The sequence below is a fragment of the Poeciliopsis prolifica genome, unplaced genomic scaffold (genome assembly GCF_027474105.1).
Source record: "Poeciliopsis prolifica strain line A6 unplaced genomic scaffold, Auburn_PproV2 SCAFFOLD054, whole genome shotgun sequence".
NCBI classification, from domain to species: domain Eukaryota; kingdom Metazoa; phylum Chordata; class Actinopteri; order Cyprinodontiformes; family Poeciliidae; genus Poeciliopsis; species Poeciliopsis prolifica.
In genome coordinates, this window is record NW_026562429.1 from 3372494 (window position 1) to 3394765 (window position 22272).

Below are 22272 nucleotides of genomic sequence, written 5' to 3' on the forward strand. Positions count from 1 at the left end.
CACCAGTTGGTGGCGGTATTGCACCAACCGGCAAGGGGGGGAGGGAAATGAACGAAGAAGAAGAAGAACTTCCGGGCGTGAATACTTGTGCAGCGGAGTAATAATATCGTTTGTGTTTAGATGTCCTTCATTCAAACATCTACAAAGCGACTCTAAGGTGAGCTACGCTATATTACGCTTTTTTTATATATTGATTTAATTAATTTATTGCAGCCTCAGATATATTTTAGGCGCATTGGGGTTTACGTAACTCCTATCAAAGTCACAACAAATATATACGATATTAATAACGACTCTTCTCCAATATGCGCCAATATTCGACCTAAAATTCAGCTTTTTACTTTAACGCAAAATTCGGCCTGTTTGTGCATGTGGAATATAAATAATTATATTTTGGTTCCAGGAAATCGATTCACCACGGAAATGAGTCATCTGAGTTTGTCCTCATTCAGGTTTCAGTTAAAACGATTATGTGCCAAAACATGAGCATATTTCCTTGTTTTGTACAATTTGTTTTTTACAAAATATTCTCAGGAAACTACAACCCAATCCTTAACAACGCTTCTCTCTAAAGTAATAGATAAAGACAAGCTGCATTGCACTGAATTCCCTCTTTATTTCGTTTTAACTATATAAACCAGATGGCCACCGTTTATTTATTTAAAAAAGACGAGGAAGAAAGCTAAACACAGTTTAGTGGATTTATTTTAATGATCTCTCTTACTATTTCCTCCTTTTGTTCAGACAAGAAGGAACTGCCTACTCTGTAATCTTAGGTATGTTAGCTGTTCCACCCAATGAATTTTCAAAATAAACAGTTAGACTTTCTTAGAAAATTAGAGGAATTATTGGCTTTTCAGGTATAACCAGAAGTGGGTAGAAAATTGTACTAAATTAAAAGTAAAAAGTAGCAATCCAAGAAATTACTCAAGAGTAAAAATAATATTTGGTAGAAAGGTGACTGAAGTAATGAGTGACTGATCAAAATATAACACATTTAATATGTTGTAATATAAAGTTATGTGGCTCTTGATAATTAAAGATTTTTAAAATTTTTAACTTCAGATTCACAAAGGTCTCTGTAAATTAAAAAAAAAAAACAAATGCACAGTTTTGGCAAACCTTTCTGCTAACTTCCCCAAAGCTAACATTATATTTCTCAGTTATTGACAAAATAATTACACTTTGTCTATATAGTTGAGGCTCACAAAATACATATGTGATTTAAATTATTTAAACAAATGTGAGATTTTGTTGAAACTGAAGAGCTTTTGTGTGCAGTTATCTGATATTATTCAGCTGAAATGGCATCATTAGTTACAGAAAAGCGAGTAAAAAGCTAGACTTGACCTTAACCGTTACATAAGGAACATAGTGTTTGATTCACAAACAGAACGCTGTGTATAAAACAGATTTTTTCAAACCGTGTATTCTGATCCACCCTGACCTCAGGAGGTTTACACAGAAAACATTCCCCTCCCTCTGTGGGGGAAAAAAAAACGCATACGTGACTTTCCTCACACTTCCTGGTGTTTTTCTTTCAGTCTTTTTCTCTCCTGCAAATGTTAATATTTTTTGCTATGACTTATAATCTAACTATGGCAACAAGGTAGGGTTGGACAATAAATCAATAACATATATCACGATAGACATGTGATTAATATCAGTAGATAACATGTTGGTGGAATCCATGTGACTCACTTGCGCTTTGGTTACCTAGCAACTCGCACATTCTATGGTTACCTAGCAACAACCTGCTGAGTAACCGGCGCAGCAGCAGTTTGAAGTTCTGCCTCATATCTACTTTAAAATAAAAAACAACGGCGTGAAATTGTGGCTGAAACAGTTAGCCACAGTTTTAGCCAATCTGGTGAAATATTTCACATATTTAAAACAAGAAAACGAATTGATAGTTATCGATATCGACTGATATTAAACACTGACGTAGTGATACGTTTTTCAGCCATATTGTCCAGCCCTGCTGCTTTTACAACTTCAAGCAGCTGATTAGCATAAGGCCCTTCCTGCCCATAGTATCATCATTAAATTGAATTTTTCTTTTGGATAAAAAGTGATTATTTAATTGAATTGAATGTGAGATTATAACCTTGTGACTTATTTGTATTCCTCTCTGTCAAAACAGCAACAATGGACAAGATAAGGTCGCAGTTTCAGAGGATGGTGAGTGATAAAGAACAAAACTCACACTGCAAAAACACATTTTACCAAGTATTTCTGTCTAGTTTCTAGTGCAAATAAAGAAACATATAAACTAACTTAAAAGTAAATTTTCAGCAAGATATATAAGCTTGCTTTAAGTCAATAATTCTTGAATGTAGATACGAACAGTAGTTCCACTGGCAGATTTTTTCAATTCAAACAGGAAACATTTCTCCTTAAAGGTGGCAAATATCTGCCTTCAAATTACTAACTTTTTTTAACCTGGAGTTTATTAATTATTGACATAAAACAAGCTTATATATCTTGCTGAATGTTATTTTTAAGTTAGTTTTATCTTTTTTCAAGTAAAATAAGATATTTGAATTAGAAACTAGACAAAAGAATTTGGTAAGCTTTAGTATTTTCTGTTATTTTTAAATAATTTCTCTTTCACTGTAACTGTAGTGAAGGCATAATTTCAACCCAGACAAATTTTGAACAATTCCACCAAGAGACAAATTCGTCGCTATATTTAGCAACTTTTCAGATCACTCTAGCAACACTGTTTCAAAACAATCAAGACTTTCTGCCCTTATTGTGCGTCTCTAGATGAACAGTGAGCGGTACAGCAGGTTCACGCTGCAGCCGTCGGAGAACGGCGAGAGGCACTCCGAGGTCAACCTGTCTGACTACGCTGCAGACGGCGACACGGCGGCAGAGGCGCCCGGGTCGCCGAGCTTCAGGCCGGCACCGCTGCATCACAGCAGGCGGACCGTGGCGTTCATAATCCTGGGAACCCTGATGGTGTTTCTTGGCGGTTCGTTAGTTTCTCATTTTTTAACGTGATGTTTAATGCTGTAAATAACAGTTTTCTACATTGAAATTTCTCAGTGCATCATTTTTAATGCATAAAACCTGTTATTTAGGTCTTTAGTCCCATATTTCTCACTGTCTGAGGCGTAAGGATGTCATCGTATGTGTCTCCTTCAGGCTACCTGGTTGGTTTCATCAGTCATCATAAACCTAAGGTTGAGTCTGACTGCGAACCGAGTTCAAGGGATAAAATCAGCGGGATGGATCCAGGAAAACCTTCAACTCCGTCCTGGAAGAACGTTTCTGAACTCCTAACGAGCAAACTCAGCAGCGAAGCTTTCAAAAAGACGCTTAAGTAGGTCGTAGAAGCGCTCGGCGTCAGATTGAATTATTCTCACTTTAAAGCTGAGAACACAGCTCACCATGTAAACACTGGGAGTCAGACCAGTTGAATTGTTAGGTAAACAGGTGTTGGTGGTTTATTAAACTCAAAAGGAGCAGATTTAATGTTGACTTTTTAAATCTGATATTTTTTACAGTTGTCCTAAGGCTGAAACAATTAGTTGTCAACTAATTTAGTAATTTATTAATCATTAATTAATTAGTTGAAGAACTGTACACAGCATTTGTACATTTTGCATAAAAGATCATTTGTCTGTCAATATGTTTTACCCCAAACTCCTCAAGCAGCATAGCTTTAGCTAATAGGCTACGTTAGTTAGTGTTTATTTTCTTATTTAAAAAAGGAATTAATTAAATCTTTTAATGTACTTCTAATAAAATATAAAAGATTGTTACCAGTTCATTTACATTGGCCTGCAGAAGTACAGTTTTACTTTCCCCTAAAAGAACAATCATATTTACAGCTTTGTTTAAATTTGGAGACTTTTATAAAAAGACAAAACATAAATAGAAAATCATATCTAGATTTCAACTTTGTATTTGTGAAAGTTTTATGCCGCGTGAAGGGCTAAAGATTGGAGAATCCACAAAGTAAATATTTTTTTCCAAGCGGGAAAAATAAATAAATCAAATGCCTCCCTTTTGCTCTGCAGGGATTTTGATGTGAAGAGTCGCTCGGCAGGAAGTGAGGAAGACATGAGTCTGGCGAACAGGATCTTCGACACCTTCAAGACGTTGGGGATGACGCCGTGGACAGACATCCATTACGTTCAGCTTCAGACGCCCGACAAGTGGGTGACATTACCATTTCTCTGGTTTACAAAACAAATGAATACTTAACAATATCGACTGATATTAAACGCTTATGTCGTGGTTTTAATAAGTTGCTGCAATGTAGTTGTGTGTAAATTGTATTTTAATTTTATTTTAGAAGTGAACACCCCACTGTTCACCTTCTGCTTTTACAGCCAGAAACCCAACACTATTTACTTTGGTTCAGACGTCATCAAGCCTGCGGGATATTTGGCCTACAGCAAACCGGGCAAAGTTGAGGTGAGTTATGAGGACGTGACCTTTAACCTCTCACCTTCAGGACCACTCTGAAGGATTCTCAGTCTTCTGACGCCTTAGACTGTATTACAGGTTTAAACTTGTTAAATCGATTTAGACTTGGCATTAATCTCAACCAGACCATTAGCTTATTGACACTTAAACTGTTACAGAACAGCTTTGGGTATTATTAGACTGTTTAGGCTTCTTTTCCAGTAAACCTCACCTGCACTAAATCCTTACAGTAAGTCTGTTTACTTCAGTGATTCACTTCTGCATCGAATCACCAAAGATCTTCTCTTTTGGGTAAAATTATGGGTTTGTTTATCTTTAAAATGTGGAAAGTATTTTTGCTTCATTTTCTGTGAAACCCAATTAAAATTTATTTTATCTTACAATTAACTAGTAATGATAACATAGGATGACATTCATTTTCTCCTGACGGCTCCAGGGCCGGCTGGTGTACGGGAACTACGGCCGTCAGAAGGATCTGGACTTTGTTCAGGGGAAAGTTGACCTGAAAGGCGCCGTCCTGCTGCTGCGAGCTGGAAAAATCACTTTTGCACAACAGGTATGTGTTGATCAGTTTTTCTCAAACTGCGGTGGTCCGCGGGCGCCCCCTAGTGGTCCAATAGGTACTGCACGTAAACAACCGTTATCTGTTACGTTAACTCAAAGTGCGACGGTACAGCTAGCTTACCAAGGATTGTGTTAAAAATAATAATGGACAAATGGCTTTTGTCAATTTATACCGCAGCAGATACGGAAAACCACAAATGCAAAAATTCAACCATATGAAATTCTACTGTCAACCTCTGTATGTTAAATAAATTAATTTTTTTTTAAAAATCTGGTTAGCGGCAGAAGATGAATGGATGGATGGAAAAAAATTATTTCATTTTCATTTATAATTTGAGTCATGCAGAACTGGTCTGATTGTTTCCGTAGCACCGATCAGAAGCAAGACCTTGCACCAGAACTCCAGTGTCATTCATCATAGCCTATGAGACCTTAAATGCGTGTGACTAAGTTCATGGTCAGTTAGGATCCAAACAAGTTTGTGATACCCAGCTTTGTCGGACAAAGATTTTTAGAGTTTCAGAAATGTACCCCTTAATTTTTCCTATTGGATTTGGACTTGGATACCTGGTCACAACGGGTATGCAGAAACTTTTTGATCATTTCGTAGGGTTTTTGTTAATCCCAAACTGAACTGCACCCCGGACGGGGAAGCAGATTTAACGAACAGCACTGAAACCCCAAACAATGGTGTGTTTTTCATGATCCCCAAAGTCAAAACTTTCCCGGCCGGGATAGTTTTTCATCCTCAGACTTTTCGGAGAAACTGCTTTGTACTGTTCCTCAGAACCAAACGGACCCGGACGGGAAGGTTATAATTGAGGAGCAAATGATAATGGGACAGACTGAGACAGACATGTGCAGATTTGAAAACCATTTCAATAACAGCTGGATGAGTGCTGGATTTCAGAGCATTCTCAACCTAAGTCACCGTATCCCGAACTGTGCTAATCTGATTCACACCGCCGTCCACGAGCCAGGACGACACTTTTCCCCAGCGGACATCTACCCTGTTTTAATGGAGCTAAGGGAGAGAGAACCGTCATCGAAAATGGGAAAACAGTTTGAGATTTTGTGTTTAGTGGAATTGGTGCTCGTCTGGCTGGACTCGTACGGCGGCAACACTGATCGGGAAATGTACTTTGAAAACACTTGTAGTGTGTGAGACGTCCTTCTTAGAGCTGCTGACGAATGGCCTCGTTGTTGTGCTTCCATCCACAAAATTTCTCAACGACACTGCTTCGCTTTTTAGAGACTGGGTAAGTTTGTTTGGGCAGCCTTGTTGTTCCAACTGCAAGTCAGGCTTAACTCGGAAAAACTGCTTGAACGATAATAACGTGATAGTCCTGTTTCTGCCAATGTATTTTTTGTTCACACCTCAGCAGAATTTAGAGAGACCAATAAGACAGACATGTTTTTAGACAGTGGGAGGAAATCGGACAGCCCGAAGAGAAACTTCAGGCGTCATTTAAAACTCCAATAAAAAAACAAGGAAACACAATAAAAAAAAGCCAAGACAGAAATATGTGAAATTACCAGCCCAGCAAGAAACAACACAAGGAAATACCATGCATAACTAAAAAATGAGAAACAACTTTGGCATTATATTCTCCCAGAAAGTTTCTTCTATTTTGCTGTACATTTCAGGAGTCAAATTTTCTGTCTGACTCTCATTTCTCCTCCCTCAAAATGGCCACTTGTTTTGCTTTCTGTGCTATTTTCTTTGACCAAATTTAGAGGTTGTGTCTGCTCTCCAAAACCGTCTTTATCATTTCGGAGAGGAGGGGAAGGAGAAATAGGTGTGTCGGATTCCTCTGCTTTTGTTTGCTTCTCATAAAGGTAAATAAAACCCCTTTCACACATGTCCTCTCTGCAGGATTTATCTGTAGAGAGGACATTCTCATCTACCACCTTTACAATCCGTTGTCCTCGAATCAAATAGCTGTAGAAGTGAGCTGATTTATTGTCACCACAAATGACGGACGACAGACACTATAACTCGGTTCCACTTTCTCCTGGAACCTCCATGAACAGTTGGGGAACTACTGGGTGTCTTCTTTTGACCGGCTTCCTGCCACAGTCTAAAAAGATTTAGTGCGCTTTATAGTGGATGTGAGAGATATATATATATATATATATATATATATATATATATATATATATATATATATATATATATATATATATATATATATATATAGCAGGTACTACTTCTTCCTCATTAACTTGCAATAGCTTATCAGAGTGAATGAAATTTCTATTTTCATTGTCCACAATGTTCACACAGTAATGACCTGAACTAGTAAAGTCCAGTTTGACAGGCTGGTTGAACATCACTGCACTGTCCCTTTCCATGTCCAAAACAGTCCCTGCCCTTTTCAATGAGGTTTTACTCAGCAGCAGTGGGATGCTAGCAGGTACTACTTCAGTTTCTATATTACATTTTGTGACTCCTGTAAGTCATTATTTTTGGACCTAAAGAGGAACGATCTAGAGTCAATGCACAGCTTCAGTTATTACAACTAAAAACTAGCGATCAGGCCCGAAACCTGGGAGTAGTGATGGACTCTGACCTGAACCTTCAGAGCCACATAAAGACAATTACAAAGTCGGCCTTCTATCACCTGAAGAACATCTCCAGGATTAGAGGACTAATGTCTCAGCCAGATCTAGAGAAACTCATTCATGCGTTTATCTTTAGTCACATTGATTATTGTAACAGCGTCTTCACAGGCCTGTCCAATAAATCAATCAAACAGCTGCAGTTGATCCAGAATGCTGCTGCTCCTGTTCTCACTAGAACCAGAAAGATAGAGACATAACACCAGTTTTAAAATCCCTCCACTGGCTCTCTGTAGCTCAAAGAATAGATTTTAAAATACTGTTGTTAGTTTACAAATCACTGAACGGTTTAGCACCACAATACATCAAAGATCTGCTGTTGTTGTATCAACCTTCCAGACCTCTCAGGTCTTCTGGTTCTGGTCTGCTCTGCATCCCCAGAACCAGAACCAAGAGAGGAGAAGCAGCTTTCAGCATCTATGCACCAAAAATTTGGAAAAATTTGACTTCTTTTAAATCACAATTAAAAACACACCTGTTTAGAATTGCTTTTGAAATGTAATATGTAACAATGTATTGTCTATTATATGTTGCATGACTTTGTGTTCTTGTGTTTATGATGTAAAGCACTTTGAAATGCCTTGCTGAAATGTGCTATACAAATAAAATTTGATTGATTGATTGCCAATTTTAGCAGGTATCTTTACCGTTTTTAATGGAGTAGACGATTTTTCCATCTCCAAACTTGAAGGGTCTGTGACTTTGTGTTTCTGTCTGTTTCATAGTCTTCACACTTTTCTTTTGTAACACAGTACTATAGTTGTCCAGCCACTCTTATCCCCAAACTGTCTTGGTGCAAGCAGTGTCTATTATTGCTGAGCCAAAACATTCAGTCATGCATATTTCTGCATCTGTTGGTGATTTTTTGGTGTACAGAGTTAAACTGCACTCTTCCACGTCTTTTGTATCATCAGCAATTTTAACACCGTCAGCTTAGTGCGGACAGTTTTAACCCAGTGAAAAGTACTTTGGCACACTGCACATTTTGACCGTCGTCCGTACTTATCCAGCGGGTTTGTCCCGGGCTGCGGAGTTTTCTGATGGAGACTCTGCCGCCAGAACTTGCCTTTTTGCCGCCGTTGCATACACGGACTCCCGGCTAATGCCTCCTGCTGCCGCACCTCTTTTCTCGCCAAATACTCTCTTCAAAGCGGACTTCATAGAGGCAAATGTTACATCTGAGCATGCCGTTAAAGCCAACTGTCTGTCCGTTTTTTTTCCAAACACTCGGTGTCCAAAAGCTTAAAAGCCAAAACTGCGTCAGGTAGCTCCATGTTGTATTTCTTCATCCGCGAGTAACGCTGCTCGAAATCAATAATATAGTCCGCCATCGACATGTTAACTTATTTTATTATCCGGTCAAAATCCGAGTATGCTTAATAGATTCTTTCCTTTTCCTCTTTTAAGAACAAGTCATCTAGTTTAGCGAACAATGTGGTCATTCCAGTGTCTTTATTTAGATCGTCTACCGGAATTTCCATGGCAGTGTCCCGCGCTCTTCCAGACAGAGCCAGGGCGACAGCCACAGCCAGCGCTTACTTTTTCGTCTCCAAATCTGTAACTCTCGTCCAAATGTTGACTTCATTCTTCCAGCTTTCGTAAGGCTTTCCTTCCTCAAACGTTGGCGGAACTCTGTAGTAACTAACCATCCTCGGCTACCAATGTTAGTCAGTAAAAATAACTCGTGTCTTTGCTCAACTTTATTCCGCCATGTGCGTCCCCCGAACAGACAGACAGAGAGCACCGAAGAAGAACACAAACCAATAACATATGCTCCTGGCATAACAGTGCCCCTAGTGGGTGGACATGTAATACAAACAAAACAAAGGCGTTATATAAAAAAATTTCCCTTCTCACGCGGGTGGTTCTTATCCTCTGAGCTCGGGTCAGAGCTCGGGTCAGCACAACGCAGATCGGATCCGGTTACACACACACACACACACACACACACACACACACACACACACACACACACACACACATATACATATATATATATATATATATATATATATATATATATATATATATATATATATATATATATATATATATATATATTCCCTTCTCACCCACCGCGGGTGGTTCTTATCCTCTGAGCTCGGGTCCTCTACCAGAGGCCTGGGAGCTTGAGGGTTCTGCGCAGTATCTTGGCTGTGCCAAGGACTGCACATTTCTGGACTGAGATGTCTGATGTTGTTCCTGGGATCTGTTGTAGCCACTGCTCCAGTTTGGGGGTTACTGCCCCGAGGGCCCCGATGACCACAGGCACCACTGTAGTCTTCACCTTCCAGGCCCTCTCCAGTTCTTCCCTGAGGCCCTGGTATTTCTCCAGTTTCTCGTGCTCCTTTTTCCTGATGTTGCAATCACTTGGTATTGCTACATCTACCATAACGGCTTTCCTCTGATGTTTATCCACTATGACAATGTCTGGCTGGTTCGCCATTACCATTCTGTCTGTCTGGATCTGGAAGTCCCACAGGATCTTAGCTCTGGCGTTCTCCACCACCTTTGGGGGTGTTTCCCACTTTGATTTCGGGGTTTCCAGTCCAGATTCTGCACAGATGTTTCTGTACACTATGCCTGCCACTTGGTTATGTTGTTCCATGTACGCTTTCCCTGCCAGTATCTTGCACCCTGCTGTTATGTGCTGGACTGTCTCAGGGGCCTCCTTGCACAACCTACACCTTGGGTCTTGTCTGGTGTGGTAGATCTGGGCCTCTGGTGTTTAGGGCCTGTTCTTGGGCTGCCAGGATGAGGGCCTCTGTGCTGTCCTTGAGTCCAGCTTTTTCCAGCCATTGATAGGATTTACTGATATCAGCCACTTGGGTTATTTGCTGGTGGTACATCCCATGTAGGGGTTGTCCTCCCATGATGGTATCTCTGGCACCTAACCTCCGTTCCCTGTTGTCTGAGACATTCACTGAGCACATTGTCTGTTGAGGCTTTGTCCCTGATGTATTTTTGGATCTTAGTTGTTTCGTCCTGGACAGTGGTTCTCACACTCACTAGTCCTCTGCCTCCTTCCTTGCGGCTCGTGTACAGTCTCAGGGTGCTGGATTTGGGGTGGAACCCTCCATGCATAGTAGTTTTCGAGTCTTAATATCTGTGGCTTTTATCTCCTCCTTTAGCCAGCTAATTATTCCTACAGGGTATCTGATTACTGGCAAAGCAATTTAAACACTGCTGTTGCTTTTCTAGGGTCCCATCTTTCTTTCAGTGAACTACATTATAAAATTGGAGGTACTGTATGTGTGTGGAAGGGCTTCAAGTGATTTGTTGCCAAATGGTAACATTATACTATAAAGCGTTAATGTCTGGAGAAACAACTTATTGACAAGCAAGAATACATTTTAATGAATAAATAAACACATTTTGACAAACTCCACATCTTTAATATTGTTAAAATAAAACCCTGTTACAATTACATGCATTGTGTCAAACTAAGAGCAGACAAATAATGAAAGTGTAGAAACATTCCTTACAAAATATTGTAAATATATTGTGTAAATGTGAATATATTATACATAAATATTTAATGTTTGTTATAAAATATAGGCTGCAGTAGAGATTAACTTGCTACAAACAGTTGAAAATATGCTCACTGCAGTTTTTGTCCAATTGGAAATAATAACTAGAACAGGTCCTATAAGTAACGGTTTGAGGTTGACCACTACTTGCTTTAGATTCACTATTGTTGAATTTTTCTTTGAGCAAGAGAAAATGTAGAAAAGAACGTTGTTTGACCAGGAAGTGAATCTGTTTTGGTGTTTCAGGTGGACAACGCCGCCAAGATGGGAGCCTCTGCTGTTCTGATCTACCTTGATACTGAAGATTACAAGCTGGCTACAGACACTGAACTCTACGGACACGTCAGTTCAAAACAGATTCTTTGCACATTATTGTTTACATCTGGAAATTTTAGGCACAATGCTGGAAGGCAAAAAGACGATTCTTTTACATGCCGTCTGTAGCCGCAGTAGAACAATCCTGTCAACAAAATGAAACCTAGAGATTCAGGGATTATTAATTTAGTGCAGTGTGCCACAGGAAAGGGAAAAATAACGCAGAAAAACCGTTAAGATTAACTTAATATCAGTGTCGGCTACGTGACTTGTTGCCATAGCAACTGACTGATAACAAAGCTACTAATGTATCGGGATTCAGCACTAAAAAAAAACACCCAAGCATTTCCCACACAAAGAACAGAACATTCAGTCCGTTACAGTGTTATGTTTTTAGTAGAGGTGTGCTGATCCGTCCCTTGTTTTTAGGCTTTTGTTCATTTGCGATTATTAATAAGTGATTACTGTAGTAGATTAGCTACCACTGCTATTAGCTAATCTAACAGCGGTAGTTGATTGGCTCACTGATTAGCTCATTTAAACACCTGCTCTACTGATGATCGGTCAGAGAGTTGGTGTGTGCGGCGCCTTTTTTTTTATTGTAACTGAACCGAAACACACAGAATTCCACATCACATCTACATGTTATGGTTATCAACGTCAAGCCAGCACAACCAAACTACTTTCCTCTCCCTCGCTATTTTATTCTTAGTTAAAACCTTTTTCTGACTTCATCTATTTGTTGTAGTGTTGACTATTAGTAGCAAAGTACTGCATCCCTTTTGCTTTTATATACATCACAGATATATTTAAGATAACTCAACAGCTAAAACGAATGGTAGTCGTCGTCGTCGAACAGCTTTTTGCCTTCCACCAAGTACCTCTTTCGCCACTCTGCAAGGGGTTATGACCCAGCAGGAAACCAAAAAGAAAAGGTTTCCTATTCATTCATCTTTTGATTCCAGGTCCATCTTGGTTCTGGTGACCCCTACACCCCTGGATTCCCGTCCTTCAACCATACCCTGTTTGCCCCAACGGAGTCAGCTGGCCTCCCAAAGATCCCGGCCCAGACCATCACTGCCAGCTCAGCTGCAACTCTTCTAATGTTAGCAACTTAACGACACTGCATGACAGATGTAGCTGAACCTTTTTGTTTCAGGGTGGAGGTTATTCTTAAAAACGATATTTGGGTGCTCAAGTTTGAATTTCATTGTGGATTCAGAAAAGAGATGCAAGTTATAAATTAATGAGTGAATCTACATATGATGAATTAGGGCCTTTGTAGATTGAGAGGAGGAAGAAAAGTAAAATTTTGAGAATAATCTCAGAATTTTTTTTAATGTACAAATTTCTGAGTTTCAAATGTAAAACCAAATCAACTTTGGAAAATTTTGATCTTCAAAAGTCAGACATTTTACACTTTTCAAGCTCAGAAAATGTCTATTTTTTTCTAGAAATGTTTTAGATTAACCTAAAAAATTTCTTAATTTTTAGCACATTTTAAACTTTTCAAACTCAAATTCTTTTTTTTTTTGTTATAAATTTTTGAGATCAATCTAAAAATTTCTAATGTCTTTGGCAGCAAAGAAAAACTTGGATTTTCTCCTTACCTTAACATAAAGGACTAAATTTTTCATAGTATTAAAAAATTGTTAAATTTTAATATTGCATAAGAATGACCAGCGGTGCCCTCTGCTGGATGGCGGCCAAACTACAACATTAAAAGAAGGTCAAAGCGGACATTAGATTTTAATCTAATAAATCATTAATCCACAATTAACTCTAAGTTGATTAATTGTTTGCATCCATGATTCAGACCTAATCTATAGATTCACATTTGGAATAGATGAAGGCCTTTCAAGGACTTTTCCAGAAGTTTCACAAAGCAGGTGGAGGAGTTGGAGGATGTACTAATATATTTGCATAATTATGAGTGTCCAAAATGGAAAATCCACAATAAATACAAAATTATGAACCCAGTTTTGTCAGTTATTAGCATAAATCATTAAAACCTCTTAATTTGGAAAAATAAAATTAACTTTTCTGTTTGTCGTCCTCAGGAAAATTGGTGGCCCTGAAGTAGATGCAAACAGTGACTTCAAAGGTGAGCTAAAGTCTGTGGTTTACAAGCTGGGTGGCAGCCAGAACGTCACTGTGGAGGTGAACAACGTGTTGGTCAATAAGGAGATCCACAATGTGTTTGGCGTTATCAAAGGATTTACTGATCCTGGTAGGTTTTTTCTGTTGTTTTGTGAGTTTTATTAAATGTAAGGGTTCTGAGCTGAGTTTTAATTGAATATTCAGATCGTTATGTTGTGCTGGGAGCACAGAGGGATGCCTGGGGCAGAGGTTACACCATGGCCACTGTTGGCACCTCGGTGCTGATCGAACTGGCCAAGGCCTTCCAAGAGATGGTGAAAAAAGGTAAGAAGTTTAATTGTAAATATCATGTTTTTCTTACTCATTTTACATTTACTATGATTTACTTTTATTTTTGAATGTAAGAACCAGGAAAAACAAACGATAGGCAGCAGCCACTCTACAAAAACACAAAATCTTACAAAGTATTTTGGTCTAGTTCCTAGTGCCAATATGTTAATACAACAAGACAGAACTAACTTAAACTTATTTTTAGTCAATAATTTGTTCAAATTATTTTACTTATAACAAGGTAAACATATTTTGTTGTAAGTGAATTTATTTGCCAATGGAACCAGGAATCTTTCATCATTATTAAGGAATTATTGAGTTATTTCTTGCTGAAAAGTTGCTTGTAATTTAGTTTTGACTTATTTCAAGTGTATTAGCAAATTTGCATTGGAAACTGGAACAAAATTACTTGGTAGGACACTGTTTTTTTGCAGTGAAATTGGTGAAGATGTCACCCCAAACTTAAACCATCTTGGATACCTATCTAGCCGGCAGTCTGCGCAGGGATTTATAAGTTCAGTCTGACGTTTGCCATGTTGCCATGAATGGCCACTTGCTAGTTAAGAAGTTTTTTAACTCTAAAGGAATTAAATTCCCTTCGATATTGCATGTGTTTATGTCTTGTTCTTTACTATTCATGTTTTATTTTGCTCCTTTATTTGAAATAAAGTTTCTGGGTGGGAAAGAAAAAGAAAATGTGAGGAGAAGAAACGGAAGCTTAAACAGTCTTCACGTGCTTCAGAATAAGAGCATGAATATAAATTATAAACTGCTTTAACTTCAACACAAATGTTGCATTTTATTCAATAAAATGTTTACAAAAATGCTAATTAAATTAACAGTTTAGAATTTATCCAGAAAAATCTATTCAAGGGAAGCTAATGGATTTTAAAATTAGCGAAAATGCTAAGGAGCAAAATAAAATTGATCTATTTAAAAAATATATATTTTATACAAACCAAATAATAACTCAAGAATCTGAATTTGGTGTTGGAAACGCTCGTCCTCAATCCACAATGTGAAGAGTTTTAGATTTCAAAAATAACAAAATATTATGTTTAAAATCTGGAAAATTATAACATTTTTATCTAAAAATATGGAGGAGTCTTATTCTTCCTTCACCATAAAAGCTTTATATGCTTTCATATAAAGAAAAACTGAACATTCAGATTGAAAAGTTTGAGAATTTTTGCTGGTTTAAAACTTTAAAAATGTTTCCTGTTTTAGATGAGTTCAGACCAAGAAGAAGCATAATATTTGCAAGCTGGAGCGCTGGAGAGTTTGGAAACATTGGCGCCACCGAGTGGCTGGAGGTAAGAATTAAATGTTTAAACTGAACTTTCTGCTTGGGGAGAAAAGTGCTTAAATAAGTTGTTCTGTTTTGTTGTTTTTAGGGTTACATGTCCTCTCTTGACCGAAGTGTCTTCACATACATCAACCTGGATGGAGTAGTCATGGGTATGCACTCTAAAAACCAAAACATGTTGGAAAAAGTGGCTAAAACTGATTAAGTTTATATCTGACAGGTCAAGAAAGATTCATCGCCTCTGCAAGTCCGCTGCTGTACAGCCTTATTGAGAGCACGATGAAGGAGGTAAAACACAACTTTATTATGAACCGCAAGCTGACTCTAACTGCTGGGCAATAAATTATTGAGATAAATGACAATATTGACATTTTAAGGCCATTTTTCAGATAATAATAAAAATGGCATATTAGTACACCCTCCCAAAGATTATAATAATAAAAAAAAACTTCAATTTCTAAAGAATAGCTTGTAATGTAACTGGTAAACATTTTAAATCGCAAAGTTAAATCAACAAACAACCAAAACAACAATGAAAATAGATCATAAAGTATTTATCAAAATTAAAAACACACAAAAGTGCCAGTTAGGATTTTTTACTCAAATGTTTGCAGTATTTTTCAAAATGGCGGCTTCATAATAGTATTATAGGGAAGTATCTTTTTAACTGTTGTTGTCCAAATGTAAATAATCAACCTTGTGAATAATCCTGTGAATATTTGATTTATTGTGACATTTGTCTGTTTCTTGCAGGTGAACATGCCTAGAACATCTGTCTCAATTTACCAGGCGATGGGAGGAAATAACTGGGAGTCCAGAGTGTAAGTAGGAGATTCCCTTGAAATGATTTTATTTTTCAAATCAAGTGAGATTTTATTATTTATTTATTTTATTTGCCATTCAAATAAAACAAACATTACAGACAAAGGAACAGAGGTATTTATCTATAAAAACTGAGGTACAAAACAACCAAACTAACAATAATTAAAATGGATACATTTGAATTAATCCATTTTAAAATAATCTACTTGTTTTACGCTGCACATATTTGGGATTACACTGCAAAAACACAAAATATTACCAAGTATTTTTGTCTTTTTTCTAGTGAAAATATTTTTCTACTCTTTAAATAAGACAAAACTAACTTACAATATTCAGCAATACATGGAAGCTTGATTTAAGTTTATAATTCCTTAATATAGATGAGAAAAGTACAAGCTTTATTGGCAGATTATTTAATTTATAAGATGAGAAAAATGTTTAACGAGTGAAATAATCTGCCAATGGAAGTAGAATTTTTTCCATTAATATTAAGGAATTATGCATTTCTCCTATTTCTTGCTGAAAAGTTTCTTGTAACTTAATTTTTTCGTATTTCACGTGTACTAAGATATTTGTAAATGAATCTAGACAAAAATACTTACAACTTTGTGCTTTTGTAGTTTAATAATCCCACAATTTAACGCAACAATCAGTCTTAAATTGAGTATTTTAAGCCAAATGCATCTGTACCATAGGAAAAAACTTATTTTAAAAAAAGTATTTGTCCTGCTTGCAGACTGAGGACGATGTCGATGGAAGATCCAGCTTATCCTTTCCTGGCTTTTGCTGGAATTCCCTCCATGTGTTTCCACTTCACCCAATCAGATGTAAGTTTTACTCTTAAAACATCAATATTGTTTTATTCTGAAGGGTTTCAGTTAACAGTTTGGGCTGAAACTATCAGTCAGATTAATCGTGATATATTTGATGGGAGAACTACATGCTCAAAGCAGTATTAAAGCAAAAACTGTAAAAAAAAACCAAAACATGCATTTTGCAATTAAGATAAAAAATCTTTCTTTGTAAATATATCCTACCCAGTTTTTGAAATCCTTAAAAATGATGCTGTTATTGCATTTTAGGCAGTAAAATGACATTTTTTATTTATAAAACGACTTACATTTTTCTTTATTTTTTTGTGTATTTTTAATATTAAATAGGCATAAGTGCTTAAATTAAATATCTGCAAAATGCGTCCATTTTTGATTAGGATAAATCTATTAATTACCAAAATAATCAGTTGCTCAATGAATCTGAAGTTGCAGCTCAATTAATGGCTTTTGTTGTGGTTCTGTTTAAAGTCCGAGTCGTACCCTTACTACGGCACCGGCCTGGACAACATGGACCACCTGAACTACCGAACGGGCCAACGCACCAGCAACGTCATGGCCACGGCGGCGCAGTTCGCCGGCCTGATGACGCTGCGTCTGGTCCATGACCACCTGCTGGGTCTGGATGTGAGCAGATACTACGGCCCCATCACCAAAGCTGTGGTCCAGGTCTACAAACGGGTCAACCAGCTCACTCAAGTTAGGACCTTTTCCACCTGATTCACATTTAGGATTCATGTTTTTAATCTAATTAAATGGATAATTTTGATTATGGCTGGGTGATGAATTGATTTTATTGACTAAGTGAATATTAGTAAATTACATCAATGTGAAAAGATGTTAAACCTGTTATGTTTTGAGGAGAGCTAATCGAACGCAGCTGTTAACAGGTAGTTTTATGCATACATAGCGCCTCAATCACCCTTTTTGGACATTCATAAACCGGCACCTGTGATCTAGATATATTCCCTAAAAGTGTTCATGCTGTGTTTTCTTCCTTCTAGTCCGGTCAGCTGAAGGACGTCAGTCCCAACTGGCTGAATCGCGCCCGCGGCTCGTACAAGCGAGCGGCCGACGCCATCGCCAACGACATCGCCAACACGGACTTGACGGATAAGGAATCCTGTCGAATCCTGAACGACAGAATCATGAAGGTGAGATCGCAATGGACAGTGATTACGGTTTATTTAAGTAAGGAGAACGTTTTGCAGAAGTAGAAACTATTGTCCTGATTTTGTATTTCTTCTCCCCTCTCTGGTCCAACTGTGTAATTCACTTGCTGTAAACCAAACCACAACTGTGGCCAGATGTTTTCATAAACCTTTATCTTCCATTCTTTGCCATCGTAATGGCAAGATTGTGTTTTTTCAACACAAACGTTGAATATAAATAAAGTTTGCACACATTTGTAATAAGAACACATTTTGTCATACGACTGTCTGTCAGAGGCCTCTTCAGAGTGGTTGTGAGACTGACTGCTATCATAGATCCGTCTCACTTTTCACTGCAAAAACACAAAATATTACCAAGGACTTTTGGTCTAGTTTCTAGTGCAAATATTAAACTTGAAATAACAAACTAACTCAGAAGTAACTTTACAGCAAGATATAGAGGCTTTGAGTAAATAATTCATTAATATTGATGAAAAAGTTCTAGTTCCATTAGTTACATTTTCCCAAGTTATAACAATTTGCCAGTAAAACTAGCACTTTTTTATCAAAATTAAGAAATTATTTACTTAAAACAAGCTAATGAATCTCTCTGGAAGGTTATTTTGTCTTCTATCAAGTGTAATAAGATATGTGCACCAGAAACTAGACCACAATTACCTGGTAAGATTGTGTTACGACATTTATTTTCCCTTTTAGGATAACTGAAGTCATTCAGAATTGAATTGAATTGAATTGTTAATAAAGCCAAACGTCTTTCTGTGTTTCCTCTCTCAGGTTGAGCACTCCCTCCTTTCTCCGTACGTCTCCGTCGTCGAGGCCCCGTTCCGCCACCTGCTGCTGGGCTGCGGCCCCCACACCTTGGCGGCCATCGCTGAAGCCGAGGATCTGGAGAAGCTCCGCCTCCATCTGGCTCTGGCCACCTGGAACCTGCAGGGATGCGCCAACGCCATGGCCGCCAACGTCTGGAACATCGACGACGAAATCTGAAGCAGGAAACAGGAAATCTGTGTGTGAGTGTGTGTGAAGCTGCTTGAAGGTTAATTATAGTGCTCCAACGTTTAAATACCTGAAGCACAAGCGAATCACAAAATCTAGAAAAAGAAACAACTGTGAACCTGAAACAAATCGCCTCCTCAAAGCACTGAAACCTTATTTATACTTTTAGTTCTTGTTTGATATTTATCAGTGGCAGTGCCCACTATATTTATTGTTTGTCTTTTTATACAGCATTATCGGAAGCAGTGCCTTCCATAATTATGACGGTTATACTGTCGAAAGCCACAGCAGCATCTGCTACTACAATGACTCCGTTACTGTTGCTGAAGAAAAGGTGCATCGGATAACGCTGGGATTTCACTCTCCTGGCTCACACGTCTCCCGTTTGAACTCCAGATGTTCAATATCTGCTGGGAGAAACAAAATATAGAAAATCGCACCAAATTTGCAATTGTTTTTTCTGGATTTGAGCAATTCAGGGGTGTCCAAAGTCAAACTTGTCGACTCAAAAGTCCAAAAAAAAAACCCAACAAAATAAAGTAGACCAATTTTTAAATTATTTTATTGCATTTATTGTAATTTTGAAACTTGTAAAGGATTTTCATGACGACATAAAAGGGCCGTCGTGAAGAATGAAAATAAATAAAAGGCGCAGTAAATCTCCACCATAAACTTCAGAAATGTGTTGATTGATATCAGAAATTCAACATTTGAAACACAGAAATTTTTAAGTTTTTGGTAGAAAATTTTGTGAGAATAATCTCAAAATTTCTGAATTGTTTAGTGGAAATTTACTCCTTCTTTTCTCCTGGATGATACCCTGACGTACTATTGTAGATTTTGGATGTTTGCTGTTTTCAGTTTTGTCTAGACTTGATTGAATAATTTTATTTCCTGTAATAATGGTAGAATTTAGGTCATTTTCCTAGTTTATTAAAATAATTAAATCAATTTAAGTGAAGAAAAATTGAATTTTCAAGAAAAAATTTTTGGGTGTAAAAAGATGATCATTTATATGAAAATTATATTGGTAAAAATTTTACCCTTATTAAAAATTAAAAATCTCCATCTCTGGGCCAAATTTGTATAATTTTTTAATTGCAGTTGGGGGCCACAAAAATCACTCCAAGGGCCTCAAATGGCCCCTATCCCGCACTTTGGACACCCCTCCTCTAATTACCTAAAGTCAATATTTGGTAAAATGATTCTGTGCAACCTTAAGGCTCAAATTGGTTCCATAATTTGCTAAAAAGCCGTTTATGTTGCACGGTCTGCGTTGGAGCACGTATTAGGATCATGGCGTTATCGGGAGCAGTGCCTTCCATAATTAAAATCCATTATCGGGAGCAGAGTCTCCCATAATGCCGACCAGTGACGGTAGCTTTTGTCTACCATTTTATGTGTATTTTTTGTGTTTGTGTGTATTTATCGGGAGCAGTGCCTCTCATATTTCACTTCAACGGTGGAACAGCTTATCGGGGACAGTGTTTCCCAGAGTTTTATACTTGAAATATTAATTTGTTGGGTTTTTATGTGTGTGTTAAAAACAAGCTTCTGGACCTATGTAGTTTCTGTGCAGCTATATTTTCCTGTTTAGGTTTCTAAAGTGGTTTAACACTGGATGAACTTTACTGGGAGAGGCGGGCAGTGGACCAGTCGACAATTAGAAATTTATAGTTGTCAACATTTGGTGCATTTAGACTTGAGCAATAAATTATAATCTGAATGTTTTCAATATCAGATTGCAAACATACGGCAGAATATTAGGGCTACGCTAAGATAAAATGTTAGAAAATAAATAAAACTGCAAGAATAAAATATAAAAATCTCTAGAAAAACTCATTATTACAAGAATAAAATCAGAATAATGTGAAAATAAAGTCGTAAAATTGTAAAATTACTAGAACAAATTTGTTTTATTGTAAAGGTTTACAATAAAATTGTAAAATTAGTCATAAATTGAGAACATAGTTGAAAACTTAAGAGAATAAAATCATAAAACGTATAAAGTTGTGAAATTAGGATAATAAAGTCTTAAAATTACAAGAATGAAATTGTAAAATTCTGAGAATAAGTTGGTTTTAGACGGTTTAGCTACTTAACGCTCCTCATCTTGAAAAGTTGTTTTTAACGATTGCCCTCCTCTCCCTTCTAGATAATCAGCAGTTCAAGTCTTGTTTTAGATTTACTGTATGTTCTTATCATTAGTGTCTAAAATACTGTAAGCCTCACTACCGCCAAATATATTGCTGCGTAAAAGCAATTCACAAGCTACATAAGAATTATTCAATGCATGCATTTGCCTCTCATTATACTGTAACCTAAACTTGTTTCAAATCTTGCTATCATGAATTCATTTCCATAAATGTTCGATCTGGTTGTTAAATCTGTTTAAATAAACAAAAGAATGTCTCAAAATACCGTTTTAATTCAGTTACTGTGTCTAAACCTCTTCAAATTGATGGCATGTATAATATCAAATATGAAATCTGTAATGTGGTTTCTAAATTCAGCATAAAAATTTAATAAACTCTGGCGAAGCATCACTTACCCCTGCTGTCTGCTCTTCAATATAACCAATGCATAAATTGCCCCAGTAAGGCATAAATGAGTTGTGCTGCAACAATCATTGTACCTGCAGTTTTTAAACTAATGAAAATGAATTAAAATTCCTCTGATCAGGAGAATGGTTCAAGCTAAACTGTTGCATGACAAATGTCCAATATCCTCTTAATTGTAGTAAAATGTGAAAAATTTTGTTTTTCTTTTGTCACTTTGTCATTACTGGTGAAAGATTTATCTATTTTCTTCAATATGCATTATGTCTCATTCAAATACAAATTTGAGGTTTTGTACATGAGCTAAGCTATTGATCAGATTATAAACTTAGATATTTGGGAAAAAAAAGTAGCAAAACCAATGTTAGTTTAATTAAATTAAGTTGCTCTTTACAACTTCAGAGGGAAATTAGCATGTTTGTTTTACAGAATTCTTAATTTTTAAATGTATTTTTTAAAAATACATTAAATAATTAAATGGTTTGGAGAACTTTATTTTTTTAGTGGATCAAAATGACTATTTCTATCATTTTATTTTTCATTTTGTAAAATTCGGCTTTTTTTAATAAGTGATGCATTTTAAGTGTGTTGATATTCACGCTTTTATTTGTATTTGTAGCATTTTGGGTAAATCAGGTGATCAATCTAATTTTATTCTAATAAACTTATTATTATTATTATTATTGA

The 22272-nt window shown here is 37.0% G+C and overlaps 1 protein-coding gene across 1 annotated transcript; it reads left to right on the forward strand.

Annotated features, from left to right (window-relative positions):
• Window positions 1-60: 60 nt before the first annotated feature.
• Window positions 61-21577, forward strand: tfr1b (transferrin receptor 1b). Its single transcript, XM_055059459.1, has 19 exons — window positions 61-157; window positions 2144-2181; window positions 2770-2977; window positions 3151-3328; window positions 4029-4166; window positions 4344-4428; window positions 4877-4996; window positions 11403-11498; window positions 12437-12576; window positions 13532-13701; window positions 13776-13895; window positions 15129-15214; window positions 15296-15359; window positions 15428-15495; window positions 15961-16028; window positions 16766-16856; window positions 17331-17558; window positions 17864-18013; window positions 18806-21577. Exons 2-19 carry the CDS (start codon window positions 2149-2151, stop codon window positions 19016-19018), a joined length of 2256 nt encoding a protein of 751 aa, XP_054915434.1. The 5' UTR covers window positions 61-157; window positions 2144-2148; the 3' UTR covers window positions 19019-21577.
• Window positions 21578-22272: the final 695 nt, after the last annotated feature.

Coding starts and splice junctions, on each gene's coding strand:
- tfr1b (XM_055059459.1), top strand. CDS start 2,149: ATGGACAAGATAAGGTCGCAGTTTCAGAGGATG. Junction 4,167..4,343: donor CAGCTTCAGACGCCCGACAA/GTGGGTGACATT, acceptor CTGCTTTTACAG/CCAGAAACCCAACACTATTT. Junction 16,029..16,765: donor AATAACTGGGAGTCCAGAGT/GTAAGTAGGAGA, acceptor TCCTGCTTGCAG/ACTGAGGACGATGTCGATGG.